The 22,178-nt window shown below is 44.4% G+C and overlaps 1 protein-coding gene across 2 annotated transcripts in view; it reads right to left on the bottom strand.

Annotated features, from left to right (window-relative positions):
• The window catches only part of trappc10 (trafficking protein particle complex subunit 10), a 28,152-nt gene extending 9,211 nt beyond the window's left edge, over nucleotides 1-18,941 (bottom strand). Inside the window, exons 1-14 of one of the 2 annotated variants that reach the window (XM_061879427.1) lie at nucleotides 18,787-18,941; nucleotides 14,642-14,723; nucleotides 14,406-14,541; nucleotides 9,611-9,810; nucleotides 9,353-9,548; nucleotides 9,153-9,264; nucleotides 7,507-7,754; nucleotides 7,101-7,247; nucleotides 6,862-6,976; nucleotides 6,706-6,782; nucleotides 5,851-5,942; nucleotides 5,640-5,780; nucleotides 754-854; nucleotides 126-670 (exon numbers count right to left, since the gene is read on the bottom strand). In XM_061879427.1, coding sequence (XP_061735411.1) covers nucleotides 126-670; nucleotides 754-854; nucleotides 5,640-5,780; nucleotides 5,851-5,942; nucleotides 6,706-6,782; nucleotides 6,862-6,976; nucleotides 7,101-7,247; nucleotides 7,507-7,754; nucleotides 9,153-9,264; nucleotides 9,353-9,548; nucleotides 9,611-9,810; nucleotides 14,406-14,541; nucleotides 14,642-14,723; nucleotides 18,787-18,847 — 2,253 coding nt within the window. In that variant the 5' untranslated portion in view covers nucleotides 18,848-18,941. Of the gene's footprint in view, nucleotides 1-125; nucleotides 671-753; nucleotides 855-5,639; nucleotides 5,781-5,850; nucleotides 5,943-6,705; nucleotides 6,783-6,861; nucleotides 6,977-7,100; nucleotides 7,248-7,506; nucleotides 7,755-9,152; nucleotides 9,265-9,352; nucleotides 9,549-9,610; nucleotides 9,811-14,405; nucleotides 14,542-14,641; nucleotides 14,724-18,259; nucleotides 18,414-18,786 lie in introns of those variants that run through there. The other variant, XM_061879428.1, reaches the window with a different exon arrangement.
• Between the last annotated feature and the right edge of the window lie 3,237 nt (nucleotides 18,942-22,178).

Below are 22,178 nucleotides of genomic sequence, written 5' to 3'. Positions count from 1 at the left end.
GACCAAAAAATTATCAAAATGGCCGCGCAATCCCGCAGGACACCCCTAGTAGAAATAAACATTTAAAAAAGGAGCGGAATCGTTCTAATGAATGTGCGGCAACAGACGGGAACACGTGACCTTACCGGCGCAGTGAGGAGGACGCTGTTGTTGCCGGGCGCCAAAGTGAGGTCGCGCAACCGCAGCATTTGGCCTCCTTCCTTCAAGGTGACGGGGGACGGGCTGGCACAATTAGGCGTGTCCTGAGGGGAGTTGCTGTCATGGCGACGGATAACGAGGTGAGCGTTCTTGCACACCACTCCTGCGGAAGTCAGGGAATTGTCCGAGGGACTGCGGTCATGGATCTCGTCCATTTCCAAAGGGGGGCTGACCGTCAGGGAGGAGGGGCGTCCTGTTGTGGAACCACCCTGATCCAAGTCTATTGTCCCGCTGCTGCTTTGTCTCGGACCTCCTTTCGCTCTTCCCAGAGAACCCCCTTGTTCCAGGTCGAAGTGAATGCTGATGGTTAGTTCCTGTACGTGCACCGAAATGGGCATTAAACATCGCAGCGTGAGCTCCACTTTCAGGACAGCGCCGGAGTGCACAGAGGCGCTGGCCGGATGGAATTGTAGCCGTGTGAGTTGAGCGAAGACGCCCATGCTGAGGATGGCCTTGGCGGAGCCTGTTGAACCTATGGAGAACAAATGCGCCTTAAGCGAGGATGTGCACACCTAAGAGTCCTTAAAAAGAGAGACCACAAATCACTAAGATTACCTGGCTTGCCAGCAAAAGTCAGGACATCCTGACAGAATCGCGTCCTCTCCTCTTTGGTGAGGTTGGCGTCGCCGGCCAACAAGGCGCTGGTCTGCAGGGAGCTGTGCACTTGTTAAGGAAAGCAGCATACAAGAGCTGCACAATTATAATCATCACCATTATTTTCATCACAATTCAAATCACAATTTAAATTGTAATTGTGAAAAATCTTTTTAAAAAAACGCCAGAAGGGTGAGAAGCTCTGCCATCCGGGAGGAACTCAAAGTAAAGCCGCTGCTCCTCCACATCGAGAGGAGCCAGATGAGGTGGCTCGGGCATCTGGTAAGGATGCCACCCGAACGCCTCCCTAGGGAGGTGTTTAGGGCACGTCCAGCCGGTAGGAGGCCACGGGGAAGACCCAGGACACGTTGGGAAGACTATGTCTCCCGGCTGGCCTGGGAACGCCTCGGGATCCCCCGGGAAGAGCTAGACGAAGTGGCTGGTGAGAGGGAAGTCTGGGCTTCCCTGCTTAGGCTGCTGCCCCCGCGACCCGACCTCGGATAAGCAGAGGATGATGGATGGGCCTGAATCCAGAAAGGAATCCGCATCAACCCCAAACTCCGCCCATAAGCTTTAGAGCATAGGTGTCAAACTGGTTTTCTTTGAAAGTTATGGAGTAATACATGAGTATACATGTGTAGTACAAACATTTGCCTCATAATATTACACAATTGCCTATGTATTGGATAGTTATATATATATTATTTTATGTCACTGTAAAAATACTACATTTTGCAGTCAAAAACGGGCATAAATTAATAGTAAAATGTACAGTAATTTTTAAAGCATATCGCTATAACTGGAAAATGGCCCCCCGAAGGTGATGAAGATGACAACAAAGAGGTAAAGAAAAAGTTAATTAAGAAGAAAATGATACAGAAAAAATGTACGTTGAGGGAAAAGAAGTTTACATTGAAGAAGTTTACGATGATCCATCCCATCCATCCATTTTCTACCGCTTATTCCCTTTTGGGGTCGCGGGGCAATGATGATGAAGAAATTTATGTTGAAGTTTACGATAAAGAAGAAGTTTATGATGAAGAAGTGTGAGTTTTCTTTGTCCTTATGTGGGCCTACCGAGGATGTGGTAGTGGTTTGTGTTGTGGTTTGTGCAGCCCTTTGAGACACTAGTGATTTAGGGCTATATAAGTAAAGATTGATTGATTGATTGATGGAAGAAGTTTACGTTGAAGAAGTGTACATTGAAGAAGAAGTTTACATTAATGATGATGAAGTTTACGATGATGATGAAGATGACGAAGAAGTTGAATATGAAGAAGTTTAAGATGAAGAAGAAGTTAAAGAAGAAGAGGTTGATGTTCAAGAAAATGATAAAGAAGAAAAAGACACAAAAGAAGACAAAGACACAGAAAAGGAAGAAGACAAAGACAATGACGAAAAGGACAAAGAAAAGGCCAAAGAGGACGAAGAAAAGGACAAAGGAAAAGACAAAAAAGACAAAGGAAAAGACAAAGAAGACAAAGAAAAAGACGAAGAGGAAGAAAGAGCACAGGCGACAAAGAAGAAGACTGGGGGCACAGGTGGTCGTGGCCGCCTTCACTGAAGTTTGCCAGAGAGCACATGGATGATACAGCAAAGGATTGGGAGAATGTCATGTGGTCAGATGAAACCAAAATATAACTTTTTGGTCTAAACTCAACTTGTCGTGTTTGGAGGAAGAAGAATACAGAGTAGAATCCCAAGAACACCATACCTACTGTGAAGCATGAGGGTGGAAACATCATGCTTTGGGGCTGTTTTTCTGCTAAGGGGACAGGACGACTAATCCGTGTTAGGAAAGAATGAATGGGGCCATGTATCGTGAGATTTTGAGCCAAAACCTCCTTCCATCAGTGAGAGCTTTGAAGATGAAACGTGGCTGGGTCTTCCAACATGACAATGATCCCAAACACACTGCCCGGACAACGAAGGAGTGGCTCCGTAAGAAGCATTTGAAAGTCCTGGAGTGGCCTAGCCAGTCTCCAGACCTCAACCTCATAGAAAATCTGTGGAGGGAGTTGAAAGTCCATGTTACTCGGCGACAACCCCAAAACATCACTGCTCTCGAGAAGATCTGCATAGAGGAATGGGCCAAAATATCACCTACTGTTTGTGCAAACCTGGTAAAGACCTATAGTAATTGTTTGACCTCTGTTATTGCCAACAAAGGTTATATTACAAAGTATTGAGTTGAATTTTTGTTATTGACCAAATACTTATTTTCCACCATAATTTACAAATAAATTATTTAAAATTCCTACAATGTGAATTCCTTGATTTTTTTTCCACATTCTGTCTCTCACAGTTGAAGTGTACCTATGATAAAAATTACAGACCTCTGTCATCATTTTAAGTGGTAGAACTTCCACAATCGGTGGCTAACTAAATACATTTTTGCCCCACTGTATCTCCTAACTATGTATAAAAGCGTAGGAGGAGGGGAGAACGAGGCGGAAGGAGTAGGAGAGCCGGCAGCAGCGACCGGGGAGCGAGAGAGAGCAAGATGGCGACGATGAAAGCGACCAAAGAGCGAGCAGCAAAGGAGGAGCTGAAAAGCAACCCGGGAGGAGACAGCTTTATTGAAAAATAAACTAGAGTCAAACCTGCAAAATAGATGTCCTTCCTTGGTGGTCAGTGGAACCCGCACGACGACGGCAAGAGACCGTCACACACATGTTTGTATTGTGTATTTTGTACTTTATTTACATATTATTTCCAGGCCAGGTACAATTATGTAGTGAGCCAGACCTGGAATTTGACACCTGAGCTTTAGATAGATAGATAGATAGATAGATAGATAGATAGATAGATAGATAGATAGATAGATAGATAGATAGATAGTATCCGGGGGGGGTTCCTTCAGGAAAATTTAAATTCCAGCAGCAGTGTACAGTGTTTAGAGCTATGTTGCAAATGTTCTATAGCAGAATTAAATCAATACAGTAAACCCTCTTGTCAGGTACCCACTCTCTTTGTCTCTGTGGGTGAAGGTGGGGTTGCTAGAGAAGTTCAGCCTTGAAATGTGAAGTAACATAGTCCGAATTATCGGGATAACCCCCCCCAAATCTAATTACTTGTTCCTCATTCTATTGCAAAAAATTCCTGAAAGTTTCCACAAAATCCGCCCTTTACTTTTTTGGGTTATGTTGCTAACTAACTGACAAACAGACGCCGGGGAATTTAGCTGAATAAATATGTTTACAATTACAAAATGAAATTATATTTCATTTTGTTTAGTTTGGCCCGCAAGTCATCAGAAGTTTCAATAAGGTGGAAACTCCAATTTCTAAATTTCTAACAGTATAATTGCTGCAAGCTTGCCGCCAACTTGTGAATAATGACCATGAATTTCACTTTGAAGTGTACACAGCACAGCATTTTTATACATGACCCAACCCAAACAACCATTCCCAGTCATGGCGCAAATTAACTAAACTAAAAAGGCAACACACAGTCACCCATAACAACCTGCTCACAGAACTTTGTGGTTATTATAAAAAATGCTGTTCAAAATTACAATTATTTAAATCCCTTGCAATGCATAATGGGAAAAATGCAAAACACTCTCCACACTTATCCATGTTTGACGCATTTTAGCTGCTTGATATTTCTGATTCATTTCAAAACTTAAAGGCGGTCATCACAGAAGTAAACAAGGTAGGAGTCAAACTTTCACCCACTGTTACTATCCAATAATATTAATTATTATATATCCATTAAATTGATATAATATGTATATATGTATATATGTATACACATAAATATGTATAGGCTATATATGCGCGCATGTGTGTGTGTATATATATTGTTATTCTATATGCAATCAGCTTTCGGACAAGTTTTTTTAGCCTTAAGTCAACAAGTGTAGACACCGCTGATCTAAAGCATGAGCTTGTGGGCCCATATTTTGTGGCCCTCTACTTAACTTCAAAGTTTACACTTTGGCCGGCTAATAGTTAAATATATTATGGCAGTCTTGAAAGAACAGTGTGGAGAGGCGTGGCTGGCAGTCCGACGGCGAGGCAGGGCACGCCAGAGCCCGGCCCAAGCGACGCCGCAATCGAGATCAGGTGCGTGATTTGCGCACCTGTACACAATTAATGAATCTCCTCTTGTATAAAAGGGCAGCAGCAGAGGAGGGTGAAAAAGAATGAGAGGAAGAGACGACAACTGAGCAAGCAGCAACGCATGCAGCGCGGGCGAGAACGAGAGCGAGAGGCAGACAAGGCAGACGGCTGAAAAGCGGTAGCGAGGAGGCGAGCAGTGAGAGCGGCAGAGCTGAAAAGCAACCGGCAAAAGACTTTTCTTATTGAAAAATAAAGAAGTCTACACCTGCTCGCAGAATGTCTGTGCTTGGTAGTCCTGGGAGCCCACACGACGGCATGAGACTGTCATAGACAGTTAATACCATAACAGCGCGAACAAAAAATTACACACAAAGAGCAATTGCCTTTAAGCAAGCTTAAGTGTGAACTTAGTGTCAAAATATAAAATGTTTACTTTACTTTTCACATGTATAATGACTTAATTCCTAGTAGAGAGTTAAAAAGGTCACTATTGCTGCTGGTAGAATACTTAACAAATGTTGACACATGGTTAAAAGGTAATTATTTGCCGAATACTTTGTACGGCCCAGCCTTGACCTGACCTTACCTCCAGAGGCTCCCAAATACTGTCAGCTATCTTATTCTCTTGCATAAAAAATGCAAATAAGGTGCGTTAAGAACTGGAGCTAGACTGTATACCGCCACCTGCAGCACAGAGTCATAATGACAAGCTCCATTCACAAACGGTCCCATGACAATGTGTTCACGAGCAAGCTAGGAACAGGCAAGGCAATAGGATACTCAACGGTTCTTCCCAGCAGCTTCTGGCATTCAGCAAGCTGTTTCCTTGTATGTGTGACCGGGAAGCTCCAGCCCTCAGACACGTAGGACTTGAGCGCTTCCTGTAGGAAGACTTCTGCTCGCTCAGGGTCTTCCTTTCTCCTGTTAACGACACACATAGTTGTGCATAAGCACAAGACGGCTGCACCTGTGAGGCAAATATCTTCCTTACATGTAAAACTCCGCCAGGCTTTTTCCCACCAGCCGGGCCGACCGTAGCCGACCGATGGCCCGGTACATCTCCATGGCAGCGTGAGACAGTTCCTGATTGGACAGAAAATAGCATTTTACAGAAGACCGGTTACAACTATTAATGAGATCCAGAAGTCTTGAAAAGTAACCCCTGCTAGTAGAAGGGACATAATGCACACAAATTTGGTCTTTAGAAAGATAACAATGCAGAATAATTATGAATAGGGATTGGTACTGTCCACAATTGAACCAATAAGGTACCAATTCTTGGTACCGGGGACCGAATGTCGGTACTCAACGATATTAATTTTCAGTCTATTTGTGTGTGTTTTATTATCACGTTTCTGAGTCTCAGTTGCAAGTACAGTATGACATGTTGCAAGTCCAAGATGTTTAGATGCCGTTAGTATATAGTTTATGGTGGGTTGTTTTGTTTTTTGTTCCGCCTCGGAATGTGTTAACAATGTATGTATTGTACTTATCACGCACCATTTTAGTTGTAGTTTGTTTTCACAAATTCGGGGTGTTGAAATTGCCATGCAAAATCTCTGATGCTTTTCAGTAACATGTCAATATCAGAGCCAATGTATGTTAGCATCAAGCTAGCACACGGTTTAAAAAGCGAAGCCCTACTTAACTCAAGTTGGAACCTTTTGAGTCAATTTCTTTGTTGGCATTGAAAATTGCATTAGTGCTACTGAAGGGAAGCAAAGAGTGAGTCGGCAACCTGGCGACCCAGGTACCAAAACATGGCACAGTTAGATTTCAATTCGGTCTGTGCCAAAAAAAGTAACGAATAAGGTACCTATCCCTACTTTTTAAGACACCCACTTACAAGATAATGTCTTTCAAAAGCTTCTACGGAAGACAAGGCCTCTTTTAGCTTCTTGTAGGGGCTCTGCAGGCTGTTCACTGCGGGACAACAAGCACATCATCAACCAACCAAAAGGATCCGGCTGTAAGTTTCATTGGTTCAGCAGAGGTCACCAACCAGTCTCGGGTCGCTCGTCTCCCAGTCCGGCCAGCACGTCCACAGTCCTGTTTAAGTCTTCCGAGGTTGGACCTTTACAGGACACCAGCCCACAGAGCTCCCCCAGCGACTTTAGCTGCAGGGGGAAGACAAACCTTCATTATCTGCCTAATCTTCCTCCATCTATCCAACCATGCTCCGAAATTATTACAAAATTGTGGTTTATTGAATGTAAAAGGAATCAGACACAAGCGGGTTACCTTGTCAGTGGCGTAGGCCCACAGGCCTACAGTGTGCGCGCTATTGGCAGCTAACTGAGCCTGGTCGCAGCAGCTCTCGATCCTGTGTAGAACCTCCAAACAGCTGAGAAAAACCCAACAGTCCAGAGCCCCCTCCAGTACTGACACCTAGACCACAACAAAGACTTGTTAGTTCTTCATCTCTCTGGGACCTGAACTTCATCTCATTTCTCCAATTTGTGTCCCTCCTGACACACTAATGTGTTATCTAAAATGAAGGATATGCAAAAGTGCATCCCCTGGGGAAGCCTGCCTGACGCTAGCGTACAACAGCACAGTGTCTGGCGGTATGACCTACGATAAAGATGCACTAGGAGGAGACAAATGAGGAAATGAGATCAGCCATGGCGGCTCACGACTAGACGACCTCGAGCAGGCGCAGCTCCTGGATGCAGTTGTGCAGCAGCTCGAGCGCCCTCTGGGTCACTTCCCAGGGCCTCTGGAGGAAGATGAGCAGGGTGCACTGGCGGGAGAAGAGGTAGCTCCTTAGGTCCAGCAGGCTGGCCTCGCCGCGCTGGATCCCGTCCCGCTTCTCCATGTCAATTGGCCGCCGCAGCAGCAAGCCGCTCCAGCTACGCACCGGGGCACAAAACGAGCCCAGCCAGTTGGCGGTATCTGAGGATCCAAAAAATTAGGGGAAGAAAAAAAAACGCATGGTTTGACAACATATACCACCTGGCTCCTTTCAGTTGTTTATGACACTTAACTGTACTTATCAGACGGACTTGTTTGATTTTCCATGATGAGTATGGTCTTTGGGAAACAATTTCTTATACACAATACTGCCTCTTGCACAGCTGAAACTGTTTGCTCTTTGACCCAACTGGCAGTTAGTGACAATCCTGTGTGGTGTTTGATCCTGTGCCTTTCCACAATCTATAATCCAGTTTTGCCAAGCAGTTATCCAGGTGTATTTTTACGTTTACAGTGGAACCCTCTAATTGTATGAAACTTTTCGATTAACATACCAAAAAACTAATGAAAATATGCTTTGGTGTAAAAAAACATATAATTTACCCGTTTTGGGGGGGGCGGGGGCTGACTGAATTTTGCTAGCTCATTATGAGTAAAATAAAAAAAGCAATGGACAAGCAATGTGTGGTCTGAAACATTCAGGACATATCTGCTGCTTTGTCGTAACTGCCACCTCGTGGAAGACGAGGCGCAACGTGTTAAACACAAAGGGGAAGCCAGGAGTAGTCATGCTAATAGCTAAGCTCTGCTAGCTTTAAACAACACCAATAAATAAATCCTTATTAAAGTTTAAGAAGTGTAGATTCGTTGCATCAGAAAGTAAGCAGATATTGACTGGGAATTAACAAGTACATTATTAAGAGTTAGAGAGAGGATAATAAAACAACTGTTAGTGTGTCAGTATTGTTGCAGTCAGTACCTGACACGTAAGAGTAGGGCGGCTCTATCCATAAGTTGGGGGTGTCGATATTAAGGGTAGTATCATTATTTGATTGTTACTCGACTGATGAGATCAATATATTTTTTTCTCGAAATACTTGTTTTTTGCTTCTTTTTAGCGAATGTTTACAAACTCAGGTTATAATTCTTGGACACTGGAAGACTTTTAGGGCAAAAAAAACGAAATGGTCTGAATTTTGTTTAGTAATTGTGTATTATTGACTTTGTTTTAAACAATTGAATGCAATAAAGAATAATAATGAACTTGTTAAAATATTGTGTTACTGATATTAAACCGTCAAATAGCACTGACATAAAATACATTGAAAAAATGTGCAGTTAATACATGTGATCGGTATCGGCCGATCTCACTCATGGATGATTTGTATTAGTATTGGCAGCATAAAACCTTAATTGAACGCCCCTATTATTCATTCTTTCAATTCATGTTTGCCCTCACTGAACCACAGCTGGCAGCACTCATGCAGCCTAACACCACCGTGCTTGACTGTAGGCGAGACACAATTATTTTGCTACTCACTTGTGTTGCCAGCTATTAGACAATAATAGACCGCTGGTGTAATAATTGCGTGCATGTACCTCCAGCTCCAAAGTTAAGGACATACTGGGTGAAAAGAGCATCCAGTTCATCGTACTGGACCAAGGCATCTTCGAACTGCTGCAGCATCTCAAACACAAAGGCGAGTTCTTCCTACACAATACCAACAAAAACATCAGAGTCAGGAAAGTAGAGCATTTGAATTAGAGTCGTTGGTCATGTAACAACATTTGGTGGTCACCTGGACCATGAAATATTCACAGAAGCTCCAGCCCGGCTGGGTGCGCTTCTCTCTGAGAGTACGCATGTCGTCTTCGAAGCGCCCCAGGTTCTTGGTGAAAGACATGAGGAGGAGGGTTCTCAGCTTGAGCAACAAAGAATTCCAGGATTCCTGAGACCGAGGCGAGTCCTTCAGGGGGTCCGACAACACCACACACCTACAATATAGTCCAGCGGTCAAGGATTCGCCAGGACTGCGCGACACCAAAGTCTCTCTCACCTGTCGTTCTGCTTGTTGCAAAAATCGCTGCGGATCTTGTCCACAATGGAGGAGCGGGGCAGGATGTTGGTCTTGTTCTTCTTTCTCATGTCACTAGACTCCACCACGATGATGACCCAGTCAGCAGAGCTGTGCGTGCGGAGACTGTTCTGCCAGCGCATCATGTCCTCCTTTACCGAGCTCTTGTACGCTTCGGTGTCCTGAAAGATGGATGTACAGGCATCATTACATTGTGGATGCTTAGAAGTAAGGCTGGCCGATACAGCTGAGAACTGTATCATTAAATAAGTCTTTTAACCCATCAATATCTACAATTATTGATATGTTTTATGAAATGTATTAAATGTAAAAAAAAAAATTCAAATGTAAATATTTTTTTTAACTGTAAACAACACACCCATGTAAAACAAACTATGTAAACAAAATTCAAAATCACTTTGAACACTTAACGAAAACGTCCTACAATGAAGGCCTAATAAAAGTGGTGGAAAATAGTGCAAAGTGTGAACATGTAAACAGAGAAAACTGAGAAGAACTGTTTTCTGCATTTACAGCGGTGCAACATTTAATTTGATGTGTTATTCCTATTTGATTATGGAAAAAAAATTGTATGTATACAGTAATCATTATTTAAATATTATCAGATCAAATTACTGTTATTTTAAAGTAAACCCTTTGTTACATTTTGTAATGTATTTTCTTTCTACATGCGAGCATTCAAACTTTATTCATACAGTTCTGCACTTTAGTTCCTACCTGTTGTTTCCGTGTACCGTAATGAGAACGAACAAGGGTTGAAAAGAAAAGAGGTGAGCGCGATTAAAGACTACTGTCCGTTTTAAAACTAAAAAAACTGCCATAATGTAGAGGTGACTTTTCCGGTTTAATTCACAATTTTTTTGCTCTCTACACCACTCATTTTTACCTTCATTTCTCAGTCCATGCAGAGAATCAACTGCGGGACAAGACGGCGCAACCACACTTTAGTTGATACTGTTATGTGAATAGCTGTTAGTGTGTCTCTACAATTGCTCAGTGATTACTTCCTGCATTGCTAGGTTACCAGAACAAGTGCATGCAACCAACCTTGCTTTGTAACTTCCGGTTTCTTTCAACCCAAAAATATATACATTGTTTTATTTATATTGAACACATTGTTTTATGATATTGATTACATATCTATTGTAAAATAAATGACTATTGTTTAAATCAGCCCAGCCCTACTAAAAAGTCATTATGGGTGACACCTCTCCTCCTCTCTGAGCTGCCACCTTATCGTGGTAGAGGAGTTTGCGTGTCCCAATGATCCTAGGAGCTATGTTGTCCGGGGCCTTTATGCCCCCTGGTAGGGTCTCCCGAGGCAAACAGGTTCTAGGTGAGGGATCAGACAAAGAGCAGCTCGAAGACCTCTATGAAGAAGACAAAACATGGACCCAGATTTCGCTCGCCCGGACGCGGGTCACCGGGGCCCTCCTCTGGAGCCAGGCCCGGAGGTGGGGCACGATGGCGAGCGCCTGGTGGCCGGGCCTGTTCCCATGGGGCCCGGCCGGGCACAGCCCGAAGAGGCAACGTGGGTCACCCCTCCAATGCGCTCACATTCCCATAGCAGGGGCCATAGAGGTCGGGTGCAATGTGAGCTGGGCGGCAGCCGAAGGCAGGGCACTTGGCGGTCCGATCCTCGGCTACAGAAGCTAGCTCTTGGGACGTGGAACGTCACCTCACTAGGGGGGAAAGAGCCTGAGCTAGTGCGTGAAGTGGAGAAGTTCCGGCTGGATATAGTCGGACTCACTTCGACGCACAGCAAGGGCTCTGGAACCACTTCTCTCGAGAGGGACTGGACCCTCTTCCACTCTGGCGTTGCCGGCAGTGAGAGGCGACGGGCTGGGGTGGTAATTCTGGTTTCCCCCTGGCTTGAAGCCTGCACGTTGGAGTTCAACCCGGTGGACGAAAGGGTAGCCTCCCTCCGCCTTCGGGTGGGGGGACGGGTCCTGACTGTTGTTTGTGCTTACGCACCAAAGAGCAGTTCAGAGTACCCACCCTTTTTGGGTACACCCGAGGGAGTACTGGAAAGTGCTCCCCCGGGTGATTCCCTTGTCCTACTGGGGGACTTCAACGCTCATGTTGGCAACGACAGTGAAACCTGGAGAGGCGTGATTGGGAACAATGGCCGCCCGGATCTGAACCCGAGCGGTGTTTTGTTATTGGACTTTTGTGCTCGTCACAGTTTGTCCATTACAAACACCATGTTTAAACATAAGTTTGTCCATATGTGCACTTGGCACCAGGACACGCTAGGCCGCAGTTCCATGATCGACTTTGTAGTTGTGTCATCGGATTTGCGGCCTTATGTTTTGGACACTCGGGTGAAGAGAGGGGCGGAGCTTTCTACCGGTCACCACCTGGTGGTGAGTTGGCTGCGATGGTGGGGGAGGATGCCGGACAGACCTGGGAGGCCCAAACGCATTGTGAGGGTCTGCTGGGAACGTCTGGCAGAGTCTCCTTTCAGAGAAAGTTTCAATTCCCACCTCCAGAAGAACTTCGAACATGTCACGAGGGAGGTGCTGGACATTGAGTCCGAGTGGACCATGTTCCGCACCTCTATTGTCGAGGCGGCTGATCGGAGCTGGTGCCGCAAGGTAGTTGGTGCCTGTCGGGGCGGCAATCCTAAAACCCCTTGGTGGACACCAGCGGTGAGGGATGCCGTCAAGCTGAAGGAGTCCTATCGGGTCCTTTTGGCTCATAGGACTCCGGAGGCAGTGGACAGGTACCGACAGGCCAAGCGGTGTGCGGCTTCAGCGGTCGCGGAGGCAAAAACTCGGACAAGGGAAGAGTTCGGGGAAGCCATGGAAAACGACTTCCGGGCGGCTTCGAAGCGATTCTGGACCACCGTCCGCCGCCTCAGGAAGCGGAAGCAGTGCACTATCAACACCGTGTATGGTGCGGATGGTGTTCTGCTGATCTCAACTGCGGATGTTGTGGATAGGTGGAAGGAATACTCCGAAGACCTCCTCAATCCCACCAACACGTCTTCCTATGAGGAAGCAGTGCCTGGGGAATCTGTGGTGGACTCTCCTATTTCTGGGGCTGAGGTCGCTGAGGTAGTAAAAAAGCTCCTCGGTGTCAAGGCCCCGAGTTCCTTAATGCTCTGGAAGCTGTGGGGGCTGTCTTGGTTGACAAGACTCTGCAGCATCGCGTGGACATCGGGGGCGGTACCTCTGGATTGGCAGACCGGGGTTGTGGTCCCTCTCTTTAAGAAGGAGGACCAGAGGGTGTGTTCCAACTATCGTGGGATCACACTCCTCAGCCTTCCTGGTAAGGTTTATTCAGGTGTACTGGAGAGGAGGCTACGCCGGACAGCCGAACCTCGGATTCAGGAGGAACAATGTGGTTTTCGTCCTGGTCGTGGAACTGTGGACCAGCTCTATACTCTCGGCAGGGTTCTTGAGGGTGCATGGGAGTTTGCCCAACCAGTCTACATGTGCTTTGTGGACTTGGAGAAGGCATTCGACCGTGTCCCTCGGGAAGTCCTGTGGGGAGTGCTCAGAGAGTATGGGGTATCGGACTGTCTTATTGTGGCGGTCCGCTCCCTGTACAATCAGTGCCAGAGCTTGGTCCGCATTGCCGGCAGTAAGTCGAACACATTTCCAGTGAGGGTTGGACTCCGCCAAGGCTGTCCTTTATCACCGATTCTGTTCATAACTTTTATGGACAGAATTTCTAGGCGCAGTCAAGGCGTTGAGGGGTTCCGGTTTGGTGACCGCAGGATTAGGTCTCTGCTTTTTGCAGATGATGTGGTCCTGATGGCTTCATCTGACCGGGATCTTCAGCTCTCACTGGATCGGTTTGCAGCCGAGTGTGAAGCGACTGGAATGAGAATCAGCACCTCCAAGTCCGAGTCCATGGTTCTCGCCCGGAAAAGGGTGGAGTGCCATCTCCGGGTTGGGGAGGAGACCCTGCCCCAAGTGGAGGAGTTCAAGTACCTAGGAGTCTTGTTCAGGAGTGAGGGAAGAGTGGATCGTGAGATCAACAGGCGGATCGGTGCGGCGTCTTCAGTAATGCGGACGTTGTACCGATCCGTTGTGGTGAAGAAGGAGCTGAGCCGGAAGGCAAAGCTCTCAATTTACCGGTCGATCTACGTTCCCATCCTCACCTATGGTCATGAGCTTTGGGTTATGACCGAAAGGATAAGATCACGGGTACAAGCGGCCGAAATGAGTTTCCTCCGCCGTGTGGCGGGGCTCTCCCTTAGAGATAGGGTGAGAAGCTCTGCCATCCGGGAGGAACTCAAAGTAAAGCGGCTGCTCCTTCACATCGAGAGGAGCCAGATGAGGTGGTTCGGGCATCTGGTCAGGATGTCACCCGAACGCCTCCCTAGGGAGGTGTTTAGGGCACGTCCAAAAGGTAGGAAGCCACGGGGAAGACCCAGGACACGTTGGGAAGACTATGTCTCCCGGCTGGCCTGGGAACGCCTCGGGATCCCCCGGGAAGAGCTGGACGAAGTGGCTGGGGAGAGGGAAGTCTGGGTTTCCCTGCTTAGGCTGTTGCCCCCGCGACCCGACCTCGGATAAGCGGAAGAAGATGGATGGATGGATGGATGGGTGACACCGTATGGGATACAAAGGATTCATTCTACACAGTAGTCTTTCTTATTTTAGAAGGGCAACAAGGAAACCACATGGAGCTGGAGCAGCATCCAGGCATGGACAGTTTGCTCTTAGATGTTCCACAGTACCAACGCGTCCCAAATCTTGTCACTTTATGGAAAAACATGACATACAAGATGACAGATACTCACGCAGCAGTCCGTCCAGTAGATGTGGAGGAAAGGGAAGGTGAGGAGTGCCTTGTTGCCATCTTTGGGGAGGAGTTCTTCCTTAAACTGGACAAAGTTAGCCTCAAGGTGGATCATTTTAGGAGCCCGGCCATAGGTCCTGTGGGGAAGAGCGCACTGGTAGGTGACACGTTCTTGTTGACCCTATGATAAAAAGATCTTATCTTGCTGCTTTGAAGTGTCACTCATTTCACACTAACCTCCGCCACTCCATGGGCTCCCTGGGGAGCTGTTGGGCTAACGAGGTGTAGAGAGACGTGAACAAGCCCTGGTCTCCGGCACCTGGGAGGATGAAAACATTCATACTACCGTTAATTCCAGACTTTAAGTCGCTACTTTTTTTCTACGCTTTGAACTGCAGCTTATAAAACGGTGTGGCTAATTTACAGATTTTTTTCCGCTGACGGCAATAATGTTTGGTGTTCAATAGTTTTTAATAAACCAAAGCACAGACACCTAAATGGTGTGTTGTTTGTGCTATGGCGCCAACTTTTGGCCAGGTTTGGTCACTGCATGTGTTGCGGTTTAAAAATGTACTTCCTGTTATAAAGCCTTGTACCTGAAGTAAAACAGTCCATAGCGTCACTACTTCCAATGATTTTTCATTCATCACTCAAAGCAACGTTTGTAAATTTTACAGTCCAACTAACGCAATTCATACTTAACAGTCTCATATTTGATGTCTGTATTAGTGTTTTTATGCATAGTTATATGTGCTATCATAATGTAATGACGCTTGCGTCGTTAGCATTAGCTAATATACTAACACGTTATTATTGTATTGTTTCAGTAATTTCTCAGTAAATTTAACAAAAACGCAACTGTGGAGTTAGAGTCTGTTTAACTGATTGGAGTGCTAGTTTCCGCAACTAGAGTGTCCATGACAATGACTTCTGTTTTGCTTGATCAATGACTTCTGTTTTGCTTGATCAGCCGTTTTACTGTTGTGCTACAGACACCATATGAAAACAATTAAGGTAGGTAAATAAACATTTACAAAATATTTCTGAGTAAATAACTAATTTCACAACGTATACCTCTGTGGCTTATTGTCCGATGCCGCTAATTTTTAGAAGAAGAAAAAATATTCGAAAATGTAGTGGGTGCGGCTTACTTACAGGCACTCTCTTTAGTTCGGAATATACAGTAGTTGATGTTACACTTTAAAGTGATCCATTTGAAAAGTCGAAAAAGGCCAGTACACAAACTATTCTCCCGTTTCCCTTCAGGCAGGACACTACGGTCCATCCAGACCCACACCTCCCGCCACCTGAATAATTTTTTCCCCTCGGCCATCAACAATAACAAGATCTGACAGCCCAGTTACAGCTCATTTTTATTATCTATTACCTATTTTGTGTTATATATGTTTTATGTTGCACGATTGTACCAAGAAAAAATCCTAGTTTGTGAACCTGCTCTCAAACAATGGCAACAAAACGGATTGAAACTTTTATTAGTAGATTGCACAGTACAGTATATATTCCGTACAATTGACTACTAAATGCTAATCAATTCTGATTCTGATTCTGAATAGTGGGATTCAGCATCCTGATAATTCAACAAGTTCTAACTTGGTCTCACTTTGCCTTTTATTTGTCCTTTGGTGCAATGAACAAGACAGTTGCACAATGTAACTTGCTGGAGTGCATGTGACTACCATCCAAAGCAGTAAAACTGTCTGACCTGTGCAAAACACAAAATCAGCGTTAATCTGAGAATACTTGGCAAGCGGGTAAGGAGAGAAATTGTTCATTACAAAGTGCATTTACATCTGTAAGTTATTATTTTCCCCAACCCAGTGATTGTTATTCAGTAGTTGTACGCCAAATCACCTAATTACATTTTAACACACAGTGTTACTGTTCAAACTGTGTATAACACAGGGGTCGGCAACCCGTGGCACCGGAGCCGTATGCGGCTCTTTAGCGCCGCCCTAGTGGGTCGCTGGAGCTTTTTCAAAAATATATGAAAAATGGAAATGATGAGAGGAAAAAAAACATACTTTTTCTTTTAAATTGGTTTCTGTAGGAGGACAAACATGACACGAACCACCCTAATTGCTATAAAGCACACTGTTTATATTAAACATGCTTCACTGATTCGAGTATTTGGCGAGCGCCGTTTTGTCCTACTAATTTTGTCCGTCCTTGAACTCACCCTAGTTTGTTTACATGCATAACTTTCTCCGACTTTCTAAGACGTGATTTATGCCACTTATTTTTCTGTCTCATTATCCATCCATTTTCTACCGCTTATTCCCTTTCGGGGTCTCGGGGGGCGCTGGCGCCTATCTCAGCTACAATCGGGCGGAAGGCAGGGTACACCCTGGACAAGTCGCCACCTCATCACAGGGCCAACACAGATAGACAGACACCATTCATACTCACATTCACACACTAGGGCCAATTTAGTGTTGCCAATCAACCTATCCCCAGGTGCATGTCTTTGGAAGTGGGAGGAAGCCGGAGTACCCGGAGGGAACCCACGCATTCACGGGGAGAACATGCAAACTCCACACAGAAAGATCCCGAGCCTGGATTTGAACCCAGGACTGCAGGAACTTCGTATTGTGAGGCAGACGCACTAACCCCTCTGCCACCGTGAAGCCCTTAAAACAGAATACATCCATCCATCCATCCATTTTCTACCGGTCTTAACGGTAGTGTCTTGTCTTGTCTCATTATGTCAACCAAATTTATAACGTTGTGCATGAATGCACAAAGGTGAGTTTTGTTGATATTATTGACTTATGTGGAGTGTGCTAATCAGACATATTTGGTCACTGCATGACTGTAAGCTAATCGATGCTAACATGCTATTTAGGCTACCTATATGTACATATTGCATCACTATGCCTGATTTGTAGCTATATTTGAGCTCATTTGGTTTCCTTTAAGTCCTCATAATTCAATTTATATCTCATGACACACTGTCTGTATGTAATATGGCGTTTAATTTTTTGCGGCTCCAGACAGATAGGTTTTTGTATTTTTGGTCCAATATGGCTCTTTCAACATTTTGGGTTGCCGGCCCCTGGTGTAACATTACAGTGGTCAACAATATTAAATATCCATCCATCCATTTTCTACCGCTGGTCCCAAATATACTTGGTAAATAGAACCTCTGCCTTGATTTTAATGAATATTTAGGTCTACAATGCTACTGTGTTTTAATGTCGGTTGTTATGGTGGTACCTCTCGCACTAACCATACTTGCCAACCCTCCCGGAATTTCCGGGAGACTCACACAATTCAGCGCCTCTCCCGAAAACCTCCAGGAAGAAATTTTCTCCCGGAAATCTCACGAAATTCACGCCCCCTCCAGCTCCATGCGGACATGAGTGGGGACAGCCTGTTTTCACGTCCGCTTTCCTGTTGTATAAACAGCTTGCCTGCCCAATCACGTTACAACATCTACGGATTTTTAATAAAAAACTGCACACACAAGGAGACGAAGCAGAAGAACGAGGAAGTTACAGCCATGGCGACACCGTCTGTAATAGAGTGATTCTATGTTGTCTGTTGCCATCTCCTGGTGAATGTTGGCTATAGCGTTATGGGGTTTATTTTTGATCGGTCAACGATTTACATGGTGTAGGGGACCTGACGGCAAGTGACTCTCGCCAGTACGGCACACAAATGGCAGAACAAAGGTTACTCAAATAGTGAAAGGTAAGTGTTGTTGTTTTTATAAATAACCAATTGGTTGATGCCACTTAGCAAGACACGCCGTATTGTGTGAGATGGCGTGGCGCAGTGGGAGATTGGCCATGCCCAACCCGAGGGTCCCTGGTTCAATCCCCACCTAGTACCAACCTTGTCACGTCTGTTGTGTCCTTGAACAAGACACTTCACCCTTGCTCCTGATGGGTGCTGGTTAGCGCCTTGCCTGGCAGCTCCCTCCATCAGTGTGTGTGTGTGAATGGGTAAATGTGGAAGTAGTGTCAAAGCGCTTTGAGTACCTTGAAGGTAGAAAAGCGCTATATAAGTACAACCCATACTTCTCCAGCCTGAAAAGAACGACACAAACAGGACATGACACACATCAAGGTGGAGGGAAAGGTGTGTTTCCCCTCAGTGACGACCATCGTTAGCAGGCCTGTGTAGCTGGCTGCTACGTTAGCTAGCAGACACACACAACACCACTGAGCGAAAACTAGAGTCTGTTTCGCGGACGAGTCGTTGTTCGAGCCTCGGACAAGACCAAACGAGGCGAGTAGACAAGACGTGAAGCGGCTCTGGTGTGACGTTTCCGTTGCGCCGCGGCGGAAGCTAACGAAGTAGCAAGCTAGTTGTCAAGAGCAGCAAAATGACACTAAAGTGCCCTTTAAATGTGCACTCACATGTCACAATCGGCTTGTTTTCCATAGTATAAATGATGGGCTTCTCTTCCTGACTCTCCATTAGCGGTAGCACTCCATGGAAATGAGTCACGGGTCCAGCTTTATTATTATTATTAGTAAGTGCTTAGGTCTGCAGTCGTACGAGGGGGTGTGGGGGGGGGGGGGGGAACTACCACACTGCACTTCCGGGAAATACGTCATCAGACTTCATTAAAGGGCCAGTCCGCATTTTTGTTAGAGAAGGAGTTAAAGGCCTACTAAAATTAGATTTTCTTATTTAAACGGGGATAGCAGGTCCATTCTACGTGTCATACTTTATCATTTCGCAATATTGCCATATTTTTGCTGAAAGGATTTAGTAGAGAACATCCACGATAAAGTTTGCAACTTTTGCTTGCTAACAGAAAAGCCCTGCCTCTACCGGAAGTCGCAGGCGATGACGTCACATGTTGATGGCTCCTCACATCCTCACATTGTTTTTAATGGGAGCCTCCAACAAAAACAGCTATTCGGACCGAGAAAACGACAATTTCCCCATTAATTTGAGCGAGGATGAAAGATTTGTGTTTGAGGATATGGATAGCAACGGACTAGAAAAAAAAAAAAGTTTAAAAAAAAACACTATTTCATTGGGACGTATTCAGATGTTTTTAGACACATTTATTCAGTTTAATTCTTTTGAAATCCCTTATCTTTCTATTTTGTTGCTGGTGTTTTAGTGAGTTTAGTCGGACGGATGTGTCCACGGGTGTGTTGACGTGCAGTGTCTCAGGGAAGTCGACGGCAGCTTTATGGGCGGCACAAGCTCAGCTGATCTCCGGTAAGATGCGACTTTTTACCACAATTTTCTCACCGAAACCTGCTGGTTGACATTCGGTCGGGATCCATGTTCACCTCTGTGAATTTTAAACAAGGAATCACCGTGTGTTTGTGTGGCTAAAGGCTAAAGCTTCCCAACTCCATCTTTCTAGTTTGACTTCTCCAATATTAATTGAACAAATTGCAAAGGATTCAGCAACACAGATGTCCAAAATACTGTGTAATTATGTGGTTAAAGCAGACGACTTTTAGCTGTGTGTGTGCGCAGCGCTCATATTTCCTAACAGCCCGTGACGTCAAGCGTACGCGTCATCATTACTTTACGTTTTCAAGAAGAAACTCCCGGGAAATTTAAAATTGCAATTTAGTAAACTAAAAAGGCCGTATTGGCATGTGTTGCAATGTTAATATTTCATCATTGATATATAAACTATCAGACTGCGTGGTGGGTAGTAGTGGATTTCAGTAGGCCTTTAGGAAATGAAAAGTACGTCTCCCCCAGAGGGGGGGGTCACCCACATCTGTGGCCCTCTCCAAGGTTTCTCATAGTCATCAACATTGACGTCCCACTGGGTTATGAGTTTTTCCTTGCCCTTTTGTGGGCTCTGAACCGAAGATGTCGTTGTGGCTTGTGCAGCCCTTTGAGACATTTGTGATTTAGGGCTGTATAAATAAACATTGATTGACATTGATTGAATAGGGCAGTGGTTCTCAAATGGGGGTACGCGTCCCCCATGGTGTACTTGAAGGTATGCCAAGGGGTACGTGAGATTTTTCAAATAATATTCTAAAAATAGCAACAATTCAAAACATTTTTATAAATATATTTATTGACTAATACTTCAACAAAATATGAATGTAAGTTAATAAACTGTGAAAAGAAATGCAACAATGCAATATTCAGTGTTGACAGCTAGATTTTTTGTGGACATGTTCCATAAATGATGATGTTAAAGATTTATTTTTTTGTGAAGAAATGTTTAGAATTAAGTTCATGAATCCAGATTGATCTCTATTACAATCCCCAAAGGGGGCACTTTAAGTTGATTATTTCTTCTATGTGTAGAAATCTTCATTTATAATTGAATCAGTTGTTTATTTTTCAACAAGTTTTTAGCTATTTTTATATCTTTTTTTCCAAATAGTTCAAGAAAGACCACTACAAATGAACACAATTTTGCACTGTTATACAATTTAATAAATCAGAAACAGATGATATAGTGCTCTATTTTACTTTTTCATCCATTTTTTTCAACCAAAAATGCTTTGCTCTGATTAGGGGGTACTTGAATTAAAAGAAAAATTCACACGGGGTACATCACTGAAAAAAGGTTGAGAACCAATAAATGATATGACAGCTATCGTGGACCAAAAGTATAACAAGCCTGTTTCTAAACAATTTAACAATACACAAAAATATTGATTTACTCATACAAAAATACAGTATGAGTAAGACATTGTAACAACAGCCAGACAAATATAAAATGATTCCCCTCAATAAATACAATTGCTTAAATAATCAATCAATCAATCAATCAATGTTTATTTATATAGTTCTAAATCAAAAGTGCCTCAAAGGGCTGCACAAACCACAACGACATCCTCGGTAGGGCCCACATAAGGGCAAGGAACAACTCACCCAGTGGGACGTCGACAATGATGACTATGAGAAACCTTGAAAAGGACCGCATAGGGGGACCGAAAGCAATGGATGTCGAGCGGAACTAACATGATATTGTGAAAGTCCAATCCATAGTGGATCTAACGTAACCGTGAGAATCAAGTCCAAAGTCGATCCAATATAGTAGCGAGAGTCCCATCCAAGGTGGAGCCAGCAGGAAATCATCCCAAGCGGAGGTGGATCAGCAGCGCAGTAATGTCCCCAACCGATACACAGGCGAGCGGCCCATCCTGGGTCCCGACTCTGGACAGCCAGTAATGCATGATCATAGTAATAAAGATGTGTGTGTGTGTGTGTGTGTGTGTGTGTGTGTGTATGTGTGTGTGTTCTTGTATTTCTACCCTTCTTGAGACATCAACAAGGAGAAGCACACTCCGTATGAGGACCAGTGAACATGTTAGGACCCAAATGATGTTCCCAATACGGAAAACCATTACATCTAATAAAGAATGTCTCATTTGCACCCCTGGTGGTGAAATCTATCAACGTTTGGGCGGTCCAAATAAGGAGGGATTTTTCAAATTGACTTTATGTCGGTTTTAAAAGTGCTCCCCCTCTGGTGTACGTTTGAAATAACGAGTGTGTAAAAATTTGAACTGCTCCCCCTCTGGCTAAAACGTGTAATAACAAGTGTGTGTAAGAAATTAAAGTGCGCCCTCTTACAACAAAATTAATAAAACAAATAAAATATATATAAATATATATACATATGTATACATACACATATACACACATATATATATATATATAAATATATATATATATATATACACACACACACACACACACACACACGCGATGTAATAAGTTTTAATGTTTTGAAGATTAAAAACCAATTACAAGCAAATGAATACATTTTTTAAAAAATACAAAAAGCTTTCCTTTTTTATAC

The sequence above is a fragment of the Nerophis ophidion genome, linkage group LG19 (genome assembly GCF_033978795.1).
Source record: "Nerophis ophidion isolate RoL-2023_Sa linkage group LG19, RoL_Noph_v1.0, whole genome shotgun sequence".
NCBI lineage: Eukaryota > Metazoa > Chordata > Actinopteri > Syngnathiformes > Syngnathidae > Nerophis > Nerophis ophidion.
Note: the sequence above shows the minus strand (reverse complement) of the source record. Positions and strands in the feature narration are given on the sequence as shown.